Source organism: Lynx canadensis, chromosome E1 (assembly GCF_007474595.2).
Source record: "Lynx canadensis isolate LIC74 chromosome E1, mLynCan4.pri.v2, whole genome shotgun sequence".
Taxonomy (NCBI): Eukaryota; Metazoa; Chordata; class Mammalia; order Carnivora; family Felidae; genus Lynx; species Lynx canadensis.
This window is the reverse complement of record NC_044316.2, coordinates 59549786-59565578: the sequence shown is the minus strand read 5'-3', so window position 1 is coordinate 59565578 and position 15793 is coordinate 59549786. Positions and strand designations below refer to the sequence as shown.

The window sequence follows — 15793 nt, the reverse complement described above, 5'->3', positions numbered from 1 at the left end:
GAGGCTCAGTCATTCCCGGTTGTACCCGGGTCGGCCTGCGATGGAGATTTTGACTGTTGGCTCTCAATACTTAGTGGCTTCCTGCCCCTCCTTGCTGTCTGGCTTTGTCTACCTAGGGTCTAGATGAAAGTTGTTGACGTTGGTTGTAGCAGCAGTGAGCTGGAATCGCGTCATAAGAATCACTGAAGAGGGGTCACGTCCATGTTCTCCATATCCGCTTATGGTCCCGACACTTTCGTCCTTGCTGGGAGGTAGTTGTCCATCTGCAGGCTGGAGACGTGGAGAGGAGAGAAAGGAGGTGGGTTTGGAAGTCCAGAGGCGGGTTGGAGGGTGGACACAGACGGAAGAGAAATTGCGGGTCCTTGGTGTAGGTATTGGAAGAAGCTTCTGGAATTACTGAGGCCATGCTTCCCTTTGGAGTTTTTGGATTTGGAGCAGCTGTTCCTCGGGTCTGGGAGTACATCCTGTTCCCATCAAGCCAGCCCCACGGGGCCGCTCTGCACTCTGCCCTTTCCCCCTTCCCCTTGGTTTCTTGACAGTAGAGCCTGTGTCCACATGTGACTGGTTGGTGTCTTTCTGACTCTTGTCAATTCAGTTTTCCTACTGTGAGGGTGTTGTGTTCTTTTTATCCTCGACTTTTCTGACACAGCGAATCGAGGGCTTTGGCCGAGGCCAAATCTCCCAAACTGGTCCGCTAAGTAAACCATGACGTGTACCTTCCTTCCCATCGGGCCTGAGCCCTACTCCCCCCTCATCCCGACACGGACACTCAGATTTCAGAGGAGAACCCTGTGGGAACAGGTCAGCTCCTGCCCTGAGTGTGGCCCCAGGGAGACTTCCCTATGGCCCTGGCTGCTGTTCTGGGCGGCACCACTGTTTGTAAAGGTGGGAAGACACGGCTGCTCGGCCGTGTGGTGTGCTGGTTTCTGCCGGATACCAGGTCTCCCCGGAGGCTTTTCTGCCCTTGGTCCAGGCTTCAGGTCTGTGTGCACAACCCTGCCCGTCAGCAACAGCTTCTATGGTCAGTTCCTGGGCCCACAGCTCCGATCAGCTGTAGCCTGCTTTCGGATGGCTGGTCAAGCCCCCTCCTGTCCCTGTGGCCTCCCTTTCAGAGGTGGCCCGTTGGCTAAAGCTCCCATCCACAGCTGGGAAGCCCAAGCCACAGCCTGCAGCACCGTTTCCGCTCTGGGATCTTGTAAGTTACTTTTTTAGGCTGTGGTTTGGTGAAAGGAACCAACACAGTAACGATTTTTTTTTTTCCCCAGAAGCCACTGAATAATTCTTTTTGGCGCGTTTTTGCCTTCCTGTTGGCCGTCTAGTTTTGGAGCAGGTGGGGAGAGTGGAGGACACACAGAGGCAGGGGTGTGCCCTGGAGACTGATGGCCTGTCCTGCTTCTGGCCTGTGTGTGTTGCGCGTGGGCTGTACCTTTGGGCCGGTCACGCACATTTCCACCCCACGCTGGAACAGCAGCCTTGGTACGCGGGTGTCTGGTGAGCTGGAGTGTTAGAAGAGTGTGCCCCTGATGGACTGCGAGGGGGCGGCCCCTCCAGCACCCTCGGGTCCCAGCCCCTTCCTTCTCCCCATCCCCTCAATTTGCTACTCCCTGAAGCCTTTAACCAAACGGGAGTGGGTACAGAAAGCCTTCTCCTGGCATCTTAGGGCAACAGGACAAGGGCTGCCCAGTGCGTCCAGCTCTGGTGCTCTCCTGGCGCTGAGAGGCTAGGTCCAAGCGGAGTTGATCAGACCCTGCCTGTCCTGCCTAGGGCTGAAACCAGGGGGAGGTGGTGGTACCCTGGGACCTGTCGGGGCAGGCAGGGGTTGTGGAAGATCCAGGTGAGGAGGGGCCTCCCTGGGGCGGGCTGTGGCCTCAGCGCTCACCCCGCCCTGTGCAGTATTTATTGCTAAATTATTGTCCAGGGGGGGCGGCACTGGGCCGGACCCCGGGTATTTATTGCTGTACATAGTGTATGTTTGTGATATATAAGGTTTTCTTTATTTTGTATATGATCAATAAACACCTTTTAAAGAGACCGTCAGGTGCTTCCTTTGCGCGCCGCGCGGGCGGGGCCGGAAGGGCGGGGCGGACCTTGCGCGCATGCGCCGGTGCACGGCCTGCCGGGAGGCGGAAGCGGAAGCGCGGGTCTCCCGGGAGCGATGGCAGCCGGGGGTCCCAGCCGCTCGGAGCGCAAGGCGGCGGAGCGGGTCCGGAGGCTGCGGGAGGAGCAGCAGCGGGAGCGCCTCCGTCAGGTACGCCGCCGCCCGCCCCGCGCCGCGCCCCCGCCCCGCGCCGCCCTCACCGCCTGCCCCGCGCCCGCAGGTGTCGCGCATCCTGAGGAAGGCGGCAGCGGAGCGCAGCGCCGAGGAGGGCCGGCTCCTGGCCGAGAGCGAGGACCTGGTGACCGAGCTGCAGGGCCGGAGCAGGCGGCGCGAGGGCCTGAAGCGGCGGCAGGAGGAGGCGAGTCCCGGGGCTCGGTCGGCGCGGGGCTCGGTCGGCGGGCCGCCGGGGCCGGACCTGTAGCCGGGCGGGGGCGGGGGCGGGGCTTACGGCCGGCCTCGGCGTCTCGGCAGGTGTGCGACGACCCGGAGGAGCTGCGGAGGAAAGTGCGGGAGCTGGCCGGCGCCGTCCGGAACGCCAAGTACCTGGTCGTCTACACGGGCGCCGGCATCAGCACGGTACGGCGGCGAGGCGTGGGCGGCCGCGCCCCGGCGTCGGCTCCCAGGGCCGGGAGAAACCCGGAGCGCCGGGGGCGGGTGTGGGGCGCCCCCTTCTGGGTGACTGACCCCAGGACCGCGGAGAGCACAGTCGAGAAGCTCGAAAGGACTCAAACTTCGTTGAGGGCATAAATACGTGTAAACACTTGCAGTGTTTGTGATACCCCGTTCGAGGCGAGAAGGGAAGAGGGGTGAAACAGGACATAATACGTTAGTGCCTGCAGGCACCTCCTCGTTTCAAGTCCGGGAGGTTAACTCACTGTCCCAAGGTTATGTGGGTAGAGAGTGAAGCCCCAGACCGTCTCCTGATTCCGCGTTCGTTGTTATTTTTTGAATGTTGAAGGAAAGTAAGTAGAACGCGAGGTAGTTAGAATTAGAGTACACCAGGTAAAGAAGAGAAAGGCGTTGGGTTTGGGGACATTTTATTGAGAAGCTATCTCGGGCCATTGAACACGGCTAGCTTTGAGAGTGTTACCTGTCCACCTAATGGGTGCCTGTCGAGTGTGACCCACGTGTGGGCCCGGCAGAGGTGAACACTGAGGATTTCTGGCCTCGGGGAGGCCGCAGGTGATGAGGGGATGGCAGTAGCTGGCCGGGCCGGGTTGCCAGAGCCGACATGCAGACACGCCCTCCGCGGTCTCAGAGAGCTGGGACACCCATCCAGCTTGCTTTCTGTGCGAGGCGGCATTGAGGCCGGGCCTTGAAGGTTGAGGAAGGTTTTACAGGAGAGGGCCAGGGGAAGATCCAGTGCGATCGTGTAAGGGGCGCTGACCGTCCTAACTTGCAGAGTCTGGTGGTCGGGTCTCCGTCCTCCAGTCATTCCTGTCGTCTCTGAAAGTCCTGCTCTTTAGTTTGCTCTGAGCATCACTGTTTGAGGTTTCTCTTTTCAGTGTGATTCAGAACCACACTGCTTGGGGTGGGCATTTTTCTGAGCCTAAGCCGCAGGGAGGAGACAGGGCTCCCCAGAAGAGATGTCACTCACAGCCTAGGGAATGTAAGACTCCTTGCTCCGAGCACACCTTCTGTCTTCTCTCGTGGTGGTTTCGTTTCTCTGCACTGAGAAGTAGGGACATTCAGGGTGTTTAGCTCGTCTGGAGAGATTGGCTCTCTTTGTCAAGGGAGGTCAGGAAACACCGTATCGGGTGTCAGAACTGGGACAGGCCAGCACTCCTACCTAGGGTGCCACCATTTGCTAAGTGTTTCCTGAGCACTGGCTCGGCCCTGGGGACTCACAGATCAGCCTGACCCGTCCTCTCCCTTGGTTTGGAGGACAGATGGGGCTGCAGAGCCCAGGTTGTGCTCGTGCTGGAGAGGCTCCCGGAGGAGGCAGGACTCCTTGGAAGCCGGAGGGAGGAGCTAGACCGGGTTGGGGCAGGGGTCCGGGCAGAGGGAAGGAGCCACTCCATCTGGGTTCAGGCAGGTTGGACTAGGAAATGCTGAGCCTGTGGAATGAACGGAGGCCAGGGCACAGACGAGTCTGGAACACATCAAGAGAAAAACGTTGAGTTTTCGTTTGGGGGAATTTTGCCAGTTCCCGTAGTGATGCATTTTCACTGGCCTCGTCCTTCTGAACATGCAGGCAGCCTCTATCCCAGATTACCGGGGCCCTAATGGAGTGTGGACGCTGCTTCAGAAAGGGAGAAGCGTTAGGTAAGCAGCCTGATGCGGCCTTCCCAGCCAGTTGAGCAGAGGCAGCTTGGGCCTGACCTCACAGCTCCCCACGCCTTTGCTTCCCTTCCACCTGGCAGTGCTGCTGACCTGAGTGAGGCCGAGCCAACCCTCACCCACATGAGCATCGCCCGCTTACACGAGCAAAAGCTGGTAAGAGCCCGGTGTGGCTAGCTAGTATACTTGCCGGGTCCCTGGCACAGGACCTGGAGGGCCACCTTTGTGCCCACATGGCAACTGCATCATACCTCTGTCCCAGGGACCCCTGGGATAAGTGCCCACAGAGCGTTTTAGACTCCGGTGCTGCTTTTTCAAGAGAAGGGTAGTCTCTCGCGTGAATCGTAGGGCCGGCCTCAGGCCAAGAGCCGCTGGTGGCTTTTCCCCCCTGTGTTTCTCTCACATTGTCCCCACAGACCTCAGAAGCCACCTAGGTACAGGGGAGGCTTGTGGGAACTCTAAAGACCCTCTGCCGAGCACTTTCAACCAAGTAGGGAAGGGTCAGTCCTCCTGGTCCTTCAGTGACCTGAAACATAATGACCCAAGAGAGTGTCACTTCGGGCCCCAGCCCTTTCCCTGCCGAGAGCAAACAGCTGCACTCCCAGCTCGCTAAGTGCTTCCGGGTTGGTCGGGGGCAGCTTGGGTTCCCCCCCCCCCCCCCCCCCCCCCCCCCCCCACCCCCCTAGACCTGCTGCTGAGACCGGCCTGCCGCTCCGGTTTTGCCTGTGAGGCTCCACACGGGGTCGGAGCTGCCCTGGTTTGGGGACTCTGGGCAGGGTCAAGGACTGCTTTCACTACTGAGCACAGCCCCTCTCAGGCCACCTGCTGACTTGCCCTTACTTGCCCCGCAGGTGCAGCACGTGGTGTCTCAGAACTGTGACGGGCTCCACCTGCGGAGCGGGCTGCCGCGGACGGCCATCTCGGAGCTCCACGGGAACATGTACATTGAAGTGAGCGGTCCCTCTGGGATTCGCGGGCCTGTGCGGGCCAGCGGCTCCTGCTCACGGCGCCCTCTCCTCCTCAGGTCTGTACAGCCTGCACACCCAACAGGGAATACGTGAGGGTGTTTGATGTGACTGAGCGCACCGCCCTGCACCGGCACCAGACGGGCCGGGCCTGCCACAAGTGTGGGGCCCAGCTCCGGGACACCATTGTGCACTTTGGGGAGCGGGGCACGCTGGGGCAGCCTCTGAACTGGGAGGCAGCCACTGAGGCTGCCAGCAAGGCAGACACGATCCTGTGTTTAGGTTCCAGCTTAAAGGTACGTGAACAGCGCCGCGGACGGGACCGGAGGGGAGGGGAGAACTGCCAGTCCCTGGCCAGTTCAGTGTTAGAAGCTAGCTTCCTGTAGCTTCGTTCGCTGTTGTGCATGTGGTCTTTCTGTCCGTCTGTCCGTTCCTGCAGGTTCTAAAGAAGTATCCACGCCTCTGGTGCATGACCAAGCCCCCCAGCAGGCGGCCCAAGCTCTACATTGTAAACTTGCAGGTAACTTGAGCACCCAGAGACACCTCCTTAGACCTGGGCCTTAGAACAGGAGCACCAGAGAGCTCCTGGATGTTCGTGTCCTGGGTCACAGAGATATGGCAAGAAAGGGCCATTGGGAAGAAGTGAGGTATCCTCACTCGCCTTCCCCTGTCCCCAGTGGACCCCGAAGGATGACTGGGCTGCCCTGAAGCTTCATGGGAAGTGTGATGACGTCATGCAGCTCCTCATGGACGAGTTGGGCCTGGAGATCCCCCCCTACAGCAGGTGAGGGGGGCACGGGTGCATCCCCCCCCTTCCCTGCCCTGTGTGGATGGACCGCGTCTGTCTTTTCTCGTGAACTGAGTGTAGAGAATGCTCTGAGTTGTCGCAGAGGGTGTCTGAGGCGTGACCCCAGCTTGGTGGCCTCTGCCAGCAAGGGGGAGTGGCAGAGGCATCAGCTGAGGCCCCCTGGCTGGTGTGACTCCCCGTGGGGAGAGAGAATGTGCCAGTGTGTGCCTGGAGAGCCCCCCTCCTACCTCCGACAGCCTGGACGCGAAGGTGCCTTGAAGGGACGTGGTCTCGGCATCTCCAAACAGGATCTCGGTGCACTCGGTTCGGGGAGCTGGCGTACTTTGGGGAAGCTTAAACTGTACCTTAATACAGAATTTGTGATAATTTAGACGTGGTGTATGTATTGAGTAAAAAGTTTACACTTTCTTTCTCTGTGAATTTTCAGGGTCTTATAGGGGAAATCAATAACTTCTTTTAATCAAAGGGTTCAAGAATTAAGGATCCCTTCACCTTCTGGGCCTGGCAATTCTTGTATGTTATGTTTGTGCTGTTCTGTAATGTGGGCCTATTGTGTACTGTATTTTTTTTTTTTTTTACATTAACTTAGCTCATTTTCTTTATCAGTGCTTATCTGTATCTTAAGTTTATGATATGTGGTTCTACATCTCCGTCAGACACATGATCTCTTCACGGTGTAGTCTGTAGGCCGCGCCTCCCTAGTCAGCTGGCCTTTCCCGCCCCCCCCCACCCCCCCCATCAGGTCTGGCAGTCTGGGAAGAGGGAGAGGGTCTGGCCCACCCACCCCTGACCGTACAATTGAAAGGTGGGACCCAGAGTTGCTAGTGACCAACCTTGGGCGCGCACAGCCTGCTCGATCACCAGAAAGGACACTGAGTTCTCGGGGGCCGAGCTGGTCTGAATCACTCAGGAACCTTAGCCGTCCGGCAGCTGCTCTGTAGCTCGGGTGTGATGGAACTGCCGCTAGGCAGAGCCTGGCCACAGTTCAGACCCCAGGGGAGGGCAGCAGGGTGACCGCAGTCAGCTTTCCCGCCCTGGGGCAGGTTGTGACTGAGGGGCTGCCAGGCACGTCTGACCCAGCTTTCCCTTTTCGGTAGGTGGCAGGACCCGATCTTCGCCCTGGCGACTCCGCTGCGTGCGGGTGAAGAAGGCACCCACAGTCGGAAGTCGCTGTGCAGGAGCCGCGAGGAGCCCCCGCCCGGAGAGCGAGCTGCGCCACTTAGCTCCGCCCCGGTGCTGGGAGGCTGGTTTGGCAGGGGCTGCACTAAACGCACAAAAAGGAAGAAAGTAACGTAACCCGGTGCTTGACGGGAACAGTTGGCACTTTGCAGAGGACGGAACGCCTGTTCGTGGGGGGCCCGGCCAGGACTGCCCCGGGGTCCAGCGAGAATCCTCTGGCCGGAAGCCCCCTTGCACCGCTGTGGGCGTCTCCGGGAGGACGCCTCGCCTGTGCAGCCTCTGCATAAAGCGGCGGCGGCCGTGCCGTTCTTTGGGGACAGAGCTCGGGTCGTTGCACAGCTGGCCGGCCGAGAGGAAGCGCGGCTGCCTTACCTCATTCACCAGGCTAGTCTCAGGGGCCTCAACCCTCTTTCTACTACTTCGTACTGAAACCTGTTAACTTTATAGGAACCTCTTTCCATGTGGGGTTTGCGGCAGAGGGGTGGTTTTGGGCCTCGGCTCTCAGCAGCCCTTTTTATTGTTATTAAACATCTCAGCACTGTCCCTCGAGTGTCCTGTGACTGTCCAGCTGGCGCGTGGTGGGGGGCGGGCGCCCCGCCGGGCTCGTGGGGCTGGGGGACGGGGCGGGGACGCTGGGCCCCACGTGGCCCTGCCCCGCCTCTTCGGCCAGGTGCGCTTACGCTATTGGCCGCGCGGGGGAGACGGACTTTCTGGAGGCCGCCGGGCGGGGCGGGGGCAGGGCTCGGCGGTGGCGGCTCACGCCATTGGCCACGCGCCGAGGGGCGGGGCTCGGTTCCGGGGCGGCCCCGTAGCTCACGCCATTGGCCGCGCGCTATGGGCGGCGGGCGGGGCGCCGGGGGGCGGGACGGTGCTCGCCATTGGCCGCGCGCGGCGGGTGAGACCCGCGTGACGCCGCGTGCGCCGGGTGGGGCGGGGCTGGCGGGCGGCGGCCGCTGGGAGTCGGGGAACCGGCCGGGCCGCGCCGCCGCTGCGGGGCCATGATCCGGAACGGGCACGGGGCGACCCGGGGCGCCGAGCCGCCGGGGCCGGGGGGCAGGCGCGCCGTGCGAGTGTGGTGCGACGGCTGGTGAGCGCGGGCGGCCGGGGCGGGGGCGGCTGGGCTGGGGCCGCCGCCCGGAGACGTGCCTGTGGCCCGGCCTGCGCCCGGTGTCCGGGGCGGCCGTGGATCGCGAGGGGCGGGCAGCGAGTCGGGGCCGACCCGCGCCCGCCCCGCCGCGGACGGCTGTGGGCCACAGCCCCCCGGCGCTGCCGCTCCCGCCGCTAAGCCGCCCGCCCGAATCTTGGCCGGTGGCAGCGCGGGGCGAGGGTGTCCGGTCCCCGCGACAGGAATCACGTTGGTGTTGTGAGGTGCGCCCCCTCGGAAGGAGCCGTGTGCTGCCCAGCTCGCCTATCGCTAGATCGGAGAGATTCCCCTGGGTTGTCTGGGCAGGGATCAGGGCAGGACTTGCTGGTGTCCCAGACCCCCAGTGAGGCCCCCCAGGTCCCCGGGGCCATCCCAGGAGGGTTACAGTGCCCCCTCCCTTCTCTCTTCTGGCCAGCCAGACAGCTGGACTTGTTTCAAGATAAGTTTGGGGCTGTCAACAGATAAGAGGAAGACTGACCTCTACTGAGGGCTTGCCACCTAGAGTGCTTTCTCCCACCTTTACTTAATGGAATCCGAGAGAGGGCAGTCCCCATCCCTGCTAGCTTACAGCTTCCAAGGAGAGCAAGAGGGGCTGCCGTGACTTTGCAGCTGCACCACAGTCACCCGGGGCAGAGGGAGCGTGGCTTCTGTTGGTGGACTCTGACCTTGGCCCTGGCCGGGCCCGGCCCCTACCCCAGCAGGCCACCCATGGCCACACGGGCCACAGTAGCTAGGACACACCCTGCACCCCTGGCCCAGCCCGTGCAGTGAGCTTAAGGACCAGTCGTGCCTCTGGATTTGGACTTTTCTTCCCTCACCCCAGGGCCGGAGCCATGTGACCCCACAGGCTTCTGTGCCGGGACTGGTGCACTGTGGCGGGAGTAGCAGGTGGCATGGAGTGGAAGAGGGTCACCTGGAGAAGCGGGGGCAGTGTCACCTACTCAGGAGACAACATGAAGCTAGAAGGAAACAAAACTCCTGTGGGGCTAACGTGGGGCCCCCAGAGAAACATGCGGGTTCCCCTCGGCCCACGCGGGGAGCCCGTGAGTCTTCAGCTGAGAAGTTACTCTTAACCAGGCCTAGATCAAAGGATAAGAGCTCTACAACCAGAGGCCAGGGAGGTGGTGGTTGGCCCCAGAGAGCAGAGGCTCGCTGAGTTTCCGGAGGCCAGGGGGGAACAAGCAGGATTTCCGAAGCTAGCAGTTGCCTTTGCTCACTTTTGGACTTTGTTTTGTGTTGGCCCCAAGACTGTCCACCTGCCTCAGAGTGGAACAGAGTCCAGCCCACTCCTAAGTTACTGTCAGTTTAAAGCTTAAAGGGACTGCCTGCCACAGTTGGCGTTTGGATAGCGGAGGGGCTGAGAGCAAAGGGCAGAGCTCCGTGGCAGGTCTGGGGCGCACAGTATGTGCCGTGTGCTCGCCGGCCCTGGGGACCAGCGGGCCTTGTCCCTGGGCACAGTCCGGCCCCTGTCATGCTTGCCGAATGTGGCCCAGGGTGCGGTGGTGTGGAGAGCCGGGTACCCGCCTCCCCCTGAAAGCCCTGGCTCAGCCCAGACCCCGGGAGCAGCTCCCAGTGGCGGCTTGTCAGAGGCTGCACCCCCCACACCTCCGCTTCCAGCTGCTCACTGCGTGTCCTCAGCACAGGGACTCAGCACCCTGTCCTTTTCACAGCTACGACATGGTGCATTACGGCCACTCTAACCAGCTGCGCCAGGCACGGGCCATGGGCGACTACCTCATCGTGGGTGTGCACACCGATGGTAAGCTGGGGCCGCCGCCTTTCACTAACTCTGCAGGGCCCTGCAAGGGGTGAGACCAGACCCAAGGCCGTCTTTCTGAAGATCACAGCTCAGCATGCTCACCCCGACTCCAGACCCAGGCTTAGCGCCCCCAGGGCTTTCCCGCTGTGCGTCTCACATTGAGCAGTGCAGCCAACGGACCAAGCCTCCGGCTCTGCCGCCCACTGCACACACACATCCGCATCGACCTGCTTCCCAGGGCCTTCGAGGACTGAGCACCCACTTGTCAAAGGGAGCGCTTGACTACCTGGAACCCGATGAAGGGACCCTGTAGTTGTCCAGCAGACACATCGTGATCACCTGCGCTGGCCTGTAGAGGACAGAGCGGTGTCCGCTTGGGTGTGTTCCTGCCCTGTGGGCCGAGGGCGCAGTGACAGAGACAGCTGCCCGCGACGGAGCTCACGCGTGGTCAGAGACTGCTCGGTGCCGGGCGGGGGCTCCTGTGGCCCAGCCCCCCCAGAGCTCACGGGTCTCATCCTTGTCCTTTCTCCGGCTCTAGAGGAGATTTCCAAGCACAAGGGGCCCCCGGTGTTCACTCAGGAGGAGAGATACAAGATGGTACGGGCCATCAAGTGGGTGGACGAGGTGGTGCCAGCCGCTCCCTACGTCACCACGCTGGAGACGCTGGACAAGTACAGCTGCGACTTCTGTGTCCACGGCGGTGAGCGGGCGGGGCTGGGGCTCTGGGACCTCCGCACACTTGGGGCAGCAGCACCGAGCCCTCGGGGGATCTGGGAAAGCCCTGGCTCCTTCCCCACTGGCGAGTCCCTGCGTGCCAGGCGGGCCTGGGAGGAGGGTTGGGGGTCCCAAAAGTCTGCGTGGCTCTGGGTTGAGGATCCTCGTTCCCGCGCGTGTGTTGCCCCTTAGATGACATCACACTGACCGTAGACGGCAGGGACACCTACGAGGAGGTGAAGCAGGCTGGGAGGTACAGGTGAGCCGCAGCAAGGGTCCCGCCTTCTCGAGGAGTGGGGTTTCGAAGCTTCCCCCCGGGCTCTGGCTGCCCGCGAGGAAATTGGCCGTGGCCCGCGTCTAGCGGGCAGGGCCGCAGCGTGGGGGGCTGGCGTGTCGTAGGCCTGCGGCGCCCCACGCGGCGGCTACAGTAGGCGCACGGGGCCGTGACCGGGGAGCGGGTTCTGTCGCCGGTGACTAACCCAGAAGGCCGGCGCGGCCCGGCACGCCCTTGGCAGAGAACGCGCCGCAGGGCGAGACCTGAGAGTCCGGGGTGCGGCGGGGGCCGGAGCTGCCGCCTCCCTGAGGCTGGCCTGCCCACCCAGCGCCTCACGCTTGGGGTTTAGCAACGTTTTTCCTCTATTCTGTCATTTCCTTCAGTTGATAAAAGCACAGCGGCCTTCCCGCTCTCTGGTCTGCACGCGGCACGGCGGGGGGCTGGGGTGAGCCGGAGGTGGGGCCTCTCGACCGTGTCCAGGACGCGAGCCCTGACCCCACCTCTGTCCCCAGAGAGTGCAGGCGCACCCAGGGCGTGTCCACCACAGACCTCGTCGGCCGTATGTTGCTGGTGACCAAGGCGCATCACAGCTGTGAGGTGAGTCTGTGGGGGACCTGGGTGGCATCCTCGACGTCCCGGGGCTGAGGACACCGCTGGGAGCGAGGGAGCACCCAGCCTGCCGTGTCCTGACCCCTGTGTGGGCTCCAGGACAGTGAGTCTCGGGGGTCCTGGGGTTGGTCGTGTCTGGAGGGCGAGGCCGCTCAACATCCCGCATCCTTCCGTTCAGGAGATGTCCTCCGAGTACCGGGAATACGCAGACAGCTTTGGCAAGGTGAGCACTGACGTCCCCCCCGCCGGGCCGCCCCTGGGGAAAGGCCGGCCAGGCCCCTCACCCAGCCCGCTGCCTTCTGCGCCCTGGCTGGGCACTGACCAACGGGCCTGGCAAACTGGCAGGTCACAGCGGCCCCTGTCTGGTGGCCTCTAACTGGACGGCCCGGTCCTCTCTCCCTTTGTAACCCCCTCTCCCGACACCCGGGAAGGAAGGAGACGCTTTCCTCCGAAGGCTCCTCCCAGGTGACCAGAAGGTGGCCTCAGGGTGCTGGATCCCCACAGGGGCCGCATCCACTGGCGGGCCAGTTGTCAGGCCGCGGCGGTGGTGGCCGCAGTGCCTGCCGTGGCCATGGGGTGGAGCCGTGTCCTGCTGGGCACAGGGACCTTACCCAGCCTGGCCCTGGAATGGACTGGGCATGGCCCGCCGGGCCCCCACCGTCCGGCACACAGACGGTCGAGCGAGCTGGCAGGCTGCGGCTGGGGCTCGGGTTCTGGTCCACGGTCCCTGCCGCCGGCTCCCAGAACAGCCAGGCAGGCAGGTGTGGGCAGCCCCAGACTCAGAGGAGGGGCTCGGGGGTGGGGACAGGTGAAGGACGTGCCTGCGAGGCGTGTCACCGACCAGACCCCTCTCGGCTTACAGTGCCCGGGGGGACGGAACCCCTGGACGGGGGTGTCACAGTTCCTGCAGACGTCCCAGAAGATCATCCAGTTTGCTTCTGGGAAAGAACCCCAGCCAGGGGAGACGGTCATCTACGTGGCTGGCGCCTTTGACCTGTTCCGTATCCTCTGGGACCTAGTGGGAGGGTCGCCCCCGTCCTGGGCCTTTTCTTTGCATAGCCACGTCTGTACCACCGGGCCACGGGACCCAGAGGGGCCTCACTGACTCCACGGGCCCCCAGACTGGGGTGGAGTGTGAGGGAGCCGGCCGGGGCCCCCGGTTCTGTTACCTGCTCCTTAACTGCGGCACGGACATCGGCCACGTGGACTTCCTGGAGAAGGTGCACGGCCTGGCAGAGAGGCCCTACGTCATCGCCGGCCTGCACTTTGACCAGGTCTCACTCCCTGGACAGCGGATAGGGTGTGGGGGCCCGCGGGGGTTCCTGGGGTGGAGGTTGGGTCGGGGGGCCCACAGGAGGTGAGGCCTTGGATGCTGGTGGAGGCGGAGGACACAAACCGGGGCCTCTTCTGGGGACCGGGGCGGCCCCACCCACAGGGGACCGTTGGGGGATCACAGCCCTCACCCGCCCTGGGTTGCCTGCTCACCCGACCTCGCTCTGGCCCTAGGAGGTCAACCACTACAAGGGGAAGAACTACCCCATCATGAACCTGCACGAGCGGACCCTCAGCGTGCTGGCCTGCCGGGTACGTGCCGAGGCGGGTGGCCTGGGTGGTGTCTCCTTCCCAGGCTCATGGTCCCAGGGCATCCAGGAGGCTTGGGCTTCCGGCCGGCCAGCCCCACCATGCTGCCGCCCCAGGCCCTGCTTCCTTAGCGGCGAGAGCCCTCTCCCGGCACCCTCTGGCCGGGCAGGCTCCTAGCTAACCACCTGTGCTCCGTGTCTGCGTAGTACGTGTCGGAAGTGGTGATCGGGGCCCCGTATTCGGTCACAGCGGAGCTCCTGGACCACTTTAAGGTGAGGCTGCTGGCGGGCCAGGTCACAGGGGAGGCCAGGCTGAGAACACGGCTGCAGCCTCTCCCTAGGAGGGCCCTGAGTGCCAGCGGGGGGGGGGGGGGGGGGGCGTGCTCCCTGATCCCTGCTCCCTCCCCAGGTGGACCTGGTATGTCACGGGAAGACGGAGATCGTGCCCGACAAGGACGGCTCAGACCCTTACCAGGTGGGTTGTGCTGGGCCTGCACCGGGCGGGAGGTTTCTCAGCCACCTAGCGTCCCCAGGGCCTCACGACGCCTGGGACCCATGCCGGGTGAGGACTGCCAGTCCCGTGGCACCCCGCTATGACGAGGCAGGTTGCTAACAGGCAGGACTGACGGCACCCGTTCTGGTCTTCCTGAGGGCCCCCTGGGCCTGGGCAGCTGGGCAGTGTCCTCAGGTTCCAGAGAAGGGTCCTCATCTTCTCCCCTCCTCGCTGGCCCCCAGGAGCCCAAGAGAAGGGGCATCTTCTGTCAGATCGACAGCGGGAACGACCTTACCACGGACCTCATCGTCCAGCGCATCATCAAGAACAGGTGGGGGGGGGTCCGGGGGGGGGGGCGCAGAGAGCCATCAGGCCCAGGCCCGGGCACGCGGCTCACCCTGGCCTGGCCCCCAGGCTAGAGTACGAGGCCCGGAACCAGAAGAAGGAGGCCAAGGAGTTGGCTTTCCTGGAGGCCAGGCGTCGGCAGGAGGTGCATCCCGAGAGGGAGAGTGACTGTGACTTCTGACCAGAGGAAGGTCACCGGAGCGCCCGGGTGCCGGCCCTCCCCCCGCTCTGCTCCCTGCGCCTTGAGGGCTTGGCTCCCGCGGTTTTAACAAAGCCTCCAGTGTTCCCTCTGACTGGCCCCGTCTCGGAAGGGCCAGAGTGGAGGACGCTGCCTCCCACCCCTCCGGCCAGGTGCCCTTCCCGCTGAGCCGCACAGAGAGGGCCTGCAGCAGGGTGGGGCGGCCCAGCGAACAGGGTGAGCAGAGGGCACCTGCGGCTGGAGGGGCGCTGCCCTGTGTGCCGGTGGAGGCCCAGCTCAGCTCTCCCTGCCCCCGAAGCTCCGCAGACCCGGGACGGCCCTGCTGCCCAGCTCGAGGCGGTGCCCGTTCCGCCCTTGGGATCATTGAAGCCAGCTTCAGGGGAGCAGAGAGCCAAGGGGGGCACCCCCTTTCCGTCTCAGGGTGCAGACCATGCCGTCTCCTGCGTGGATACCTGTTGACCCGTGGCACGTCCCTGGTGCGCTGGGCCTGGCTGTTGGGGACTGTGCCCCCCACTTCCCTGGCCGGCCTCGCTGCTCCCCCACAGACTGTTCTTGATTTTGTACCTGACTGGCTGGCGCACAACCCAATAAACCTGGTGGGAGGTACTCTGTGTTGGGCTCTTGGCCCCGCTCCCCCGCCCCACCATCCACGTACTGAGGGTGCAGCAGGCAATGTGGCAGCGAGGAACCTCCCCCCCTCCCCAGTCTAGGACCCCAAGATGCTTCAGGCTGAATCCTGTGAAGGGAGGTCCAGATCAGCTTCCCTGGGGCAGGGGGACAGGAATCCACCGGGACTCCCGGCAAGTGTGGGGGAGGCCGCTGCAGACCCGGCCGCACCCTCCTCGAGGGTGGGGACCACGTGCTTCGCTGTGGGTCAGAGGAGAGGTGAACGCAGGGCTCCCAGGCCTCAGGAGGGGCCGCCTGGGCCGCGCGCAGCTCTGGTGCGGGGGCCTCTGAGCAGCCCAGACCAGCCCCGAGATGCTGCGCCGCTGGCGGCCTCCCCCCTGCTGCCTGGCCTGTTTGCTGGTTCCTTCAACCCAAGGACCCACTGCCCTGTGCTCAGTACTTTGAGGTGTTTGGGGAACCACCCAGGAGCCGCCCCTCCAGCAAGGGACAGCTTTGTCCTCGAGAAAGCCAGGACGCAAGGCAGAGCCAGAGTGGGCATCCCTGAAGCAGGAGGGTTCCCCCCCCCCCCGTCCCCCCTGGGATAGGGCGGTCACACAGGAATTCTCTGACCAGGACACTGGAACTGGCTTAGACGACTCAGGCAGCACCTCCCAGGGGAACCCGGGAGCTGTGTGGACAAAGGCAGGGAGGTGAAGGGGCTGGAGAGGCAGGACGCGGAG

At 63.5% G+C, this 15793-nt stretch overlaps 2 protein-coding genes across 7 annotated transcripts; both read left to right on the top strand.

Annotated features, from left to right (window-relative positions):
* The first annotated feature begins 2109 nt into the window (after positions 1-2109).
* Positions 2110-7873, top strand: SIRT7 (sirtuin 7). Of its 3 annotated transcripts, XR_003964928.1 has the most exons (11): positions 2110-2248; positions 2319-2456; positions 2570-2674; positions 4293-4363; positions 4462-4534; positions 5230-5328; positions 5403-5639; positions 5783-5863; positions 6021-6127; positions 6579-6664; positions 7249-7334. XR_003964928.1 is itself a non-coding variant. In XM_030297081.1 (10 exons), the coding sequence occupies exons 1-10, from the start codon at positions 2156-2158 to the stop codon at positions 7445-7447; spliced, it is 1203 nt and encodes a 400-aa protein (XP_030152941.1). In that variant the 5' UTR covers positions 2111-2155; the 3' UTR covers positions 7448-7873. The 3 variants fall into 3 exon arrangements, 2 of the variants coding, with proteins under 2 accessions (XP_030152941.1, XP_030152942.1); XM_030297081.1 differs by lacking the exon at positions 6579-6664 and having other exon boundaries at positions 2111-2248; positions 7249-7873; XM_030297082.1 differs by lacking the exon at positions 7249-7334 and having other exon boundaries at positions 2111-2248; positions 6579-7242.
* Positions 7874-8296: 423 nt separating this feature from the next.
* PCYT2 (phosphate cytidylyltransferase 2, ethanolamine) lies at positions 8297-15053 on the top strand. 4 transcript variants are annotated; one of them, XM_030296402.1, is made up of 13 exons: positions 8297-8417; positions 10145-10233; positions 10772-10933; positions 11140-11206; positions 11734-11818; positions 12009-12053; positions 12693-12831; positions 13022-13104; positions 13337-13414; positions 13618-13683; positions 13820-13885; positions 14146-14234; positions 14318-15053. In XM_030296402.1, exons 1-13 carry the CDS (start codon positions 8329-8331, stop codon positions 14427-14429), a joined length of 1170 nt encoding a protein of 389 aa, XP_030152262.1. In that variant the 5' UTR covers positions 8297-8328; the 3' UTR covers positions 14430-15053. The 4 variants fall into 4 exon arrangements, with proteins under 4 accessions (XP_030152262.1, XP_030152263.1, XP_030152265.1 ...); XM_030296403.1 differs by lacking the exon at positions 8297-8417 and adding an exon at positions 8623-8698; XM_030296405.1 differs by lacking the exon at positions 8297-8417 and having other exon boundaries at positions 10150-10611.
* Positions 15054-15793: the final 740 nt, after the last annotated feature.

What these genes read in the sequence shown, in the direction of transcription:
- SIRT7 (XM_030297081.1), top strand. Translation starts at nt 2,156, where the DNA reads ATGGCAGCCGGGGGTCCCAGCCGCTCGGAGCGCAAGGCGGCGGAGCGG. An exon ending in CGGGCGCCGGCATCAGCACG is followed by an intron (nt 2,675 to 4,292) that starts GTACGGCGGCGA and finishes CTGAACATGCAG; the next exon opens with GCAGCCTCTATCCCAGATTA. An exon ending in TCTACATTGTAAACTTGCAG is followed by an intron (nt 5,864 to 6,020) that starts GTAACTTGAGCA and finishes CCCTGTCCCCAG; the next exon opens with TGGACCCCGAAGGATGACTG.
- PCYT2 (XM_030296402.1), top strand. Translation starts at nt 8,329, where the DNA reads ATGATCCGGAACGGGCACGGGGCGACCCGGGGCGCCGAGCCGCCGGGG. An exon ending in CGAGTGTGGTGCGACGGCTG is followed by an intron (nt 8,418 to 10,144) that starts GTGAGCGCGGGC and finishes TCCTTTTCACAG; the next exon opens with CTACGACATGGTGCATTACG. An exon ending in CCGGCCTGCACTTTGACCAG is followed by an intron (nt 13,105 to 13,336) that starts GTCTCACTCCCT and finishes CTCTGGCCCTAG; the next exon opens with GAGGTCAACCACTACAAGGG.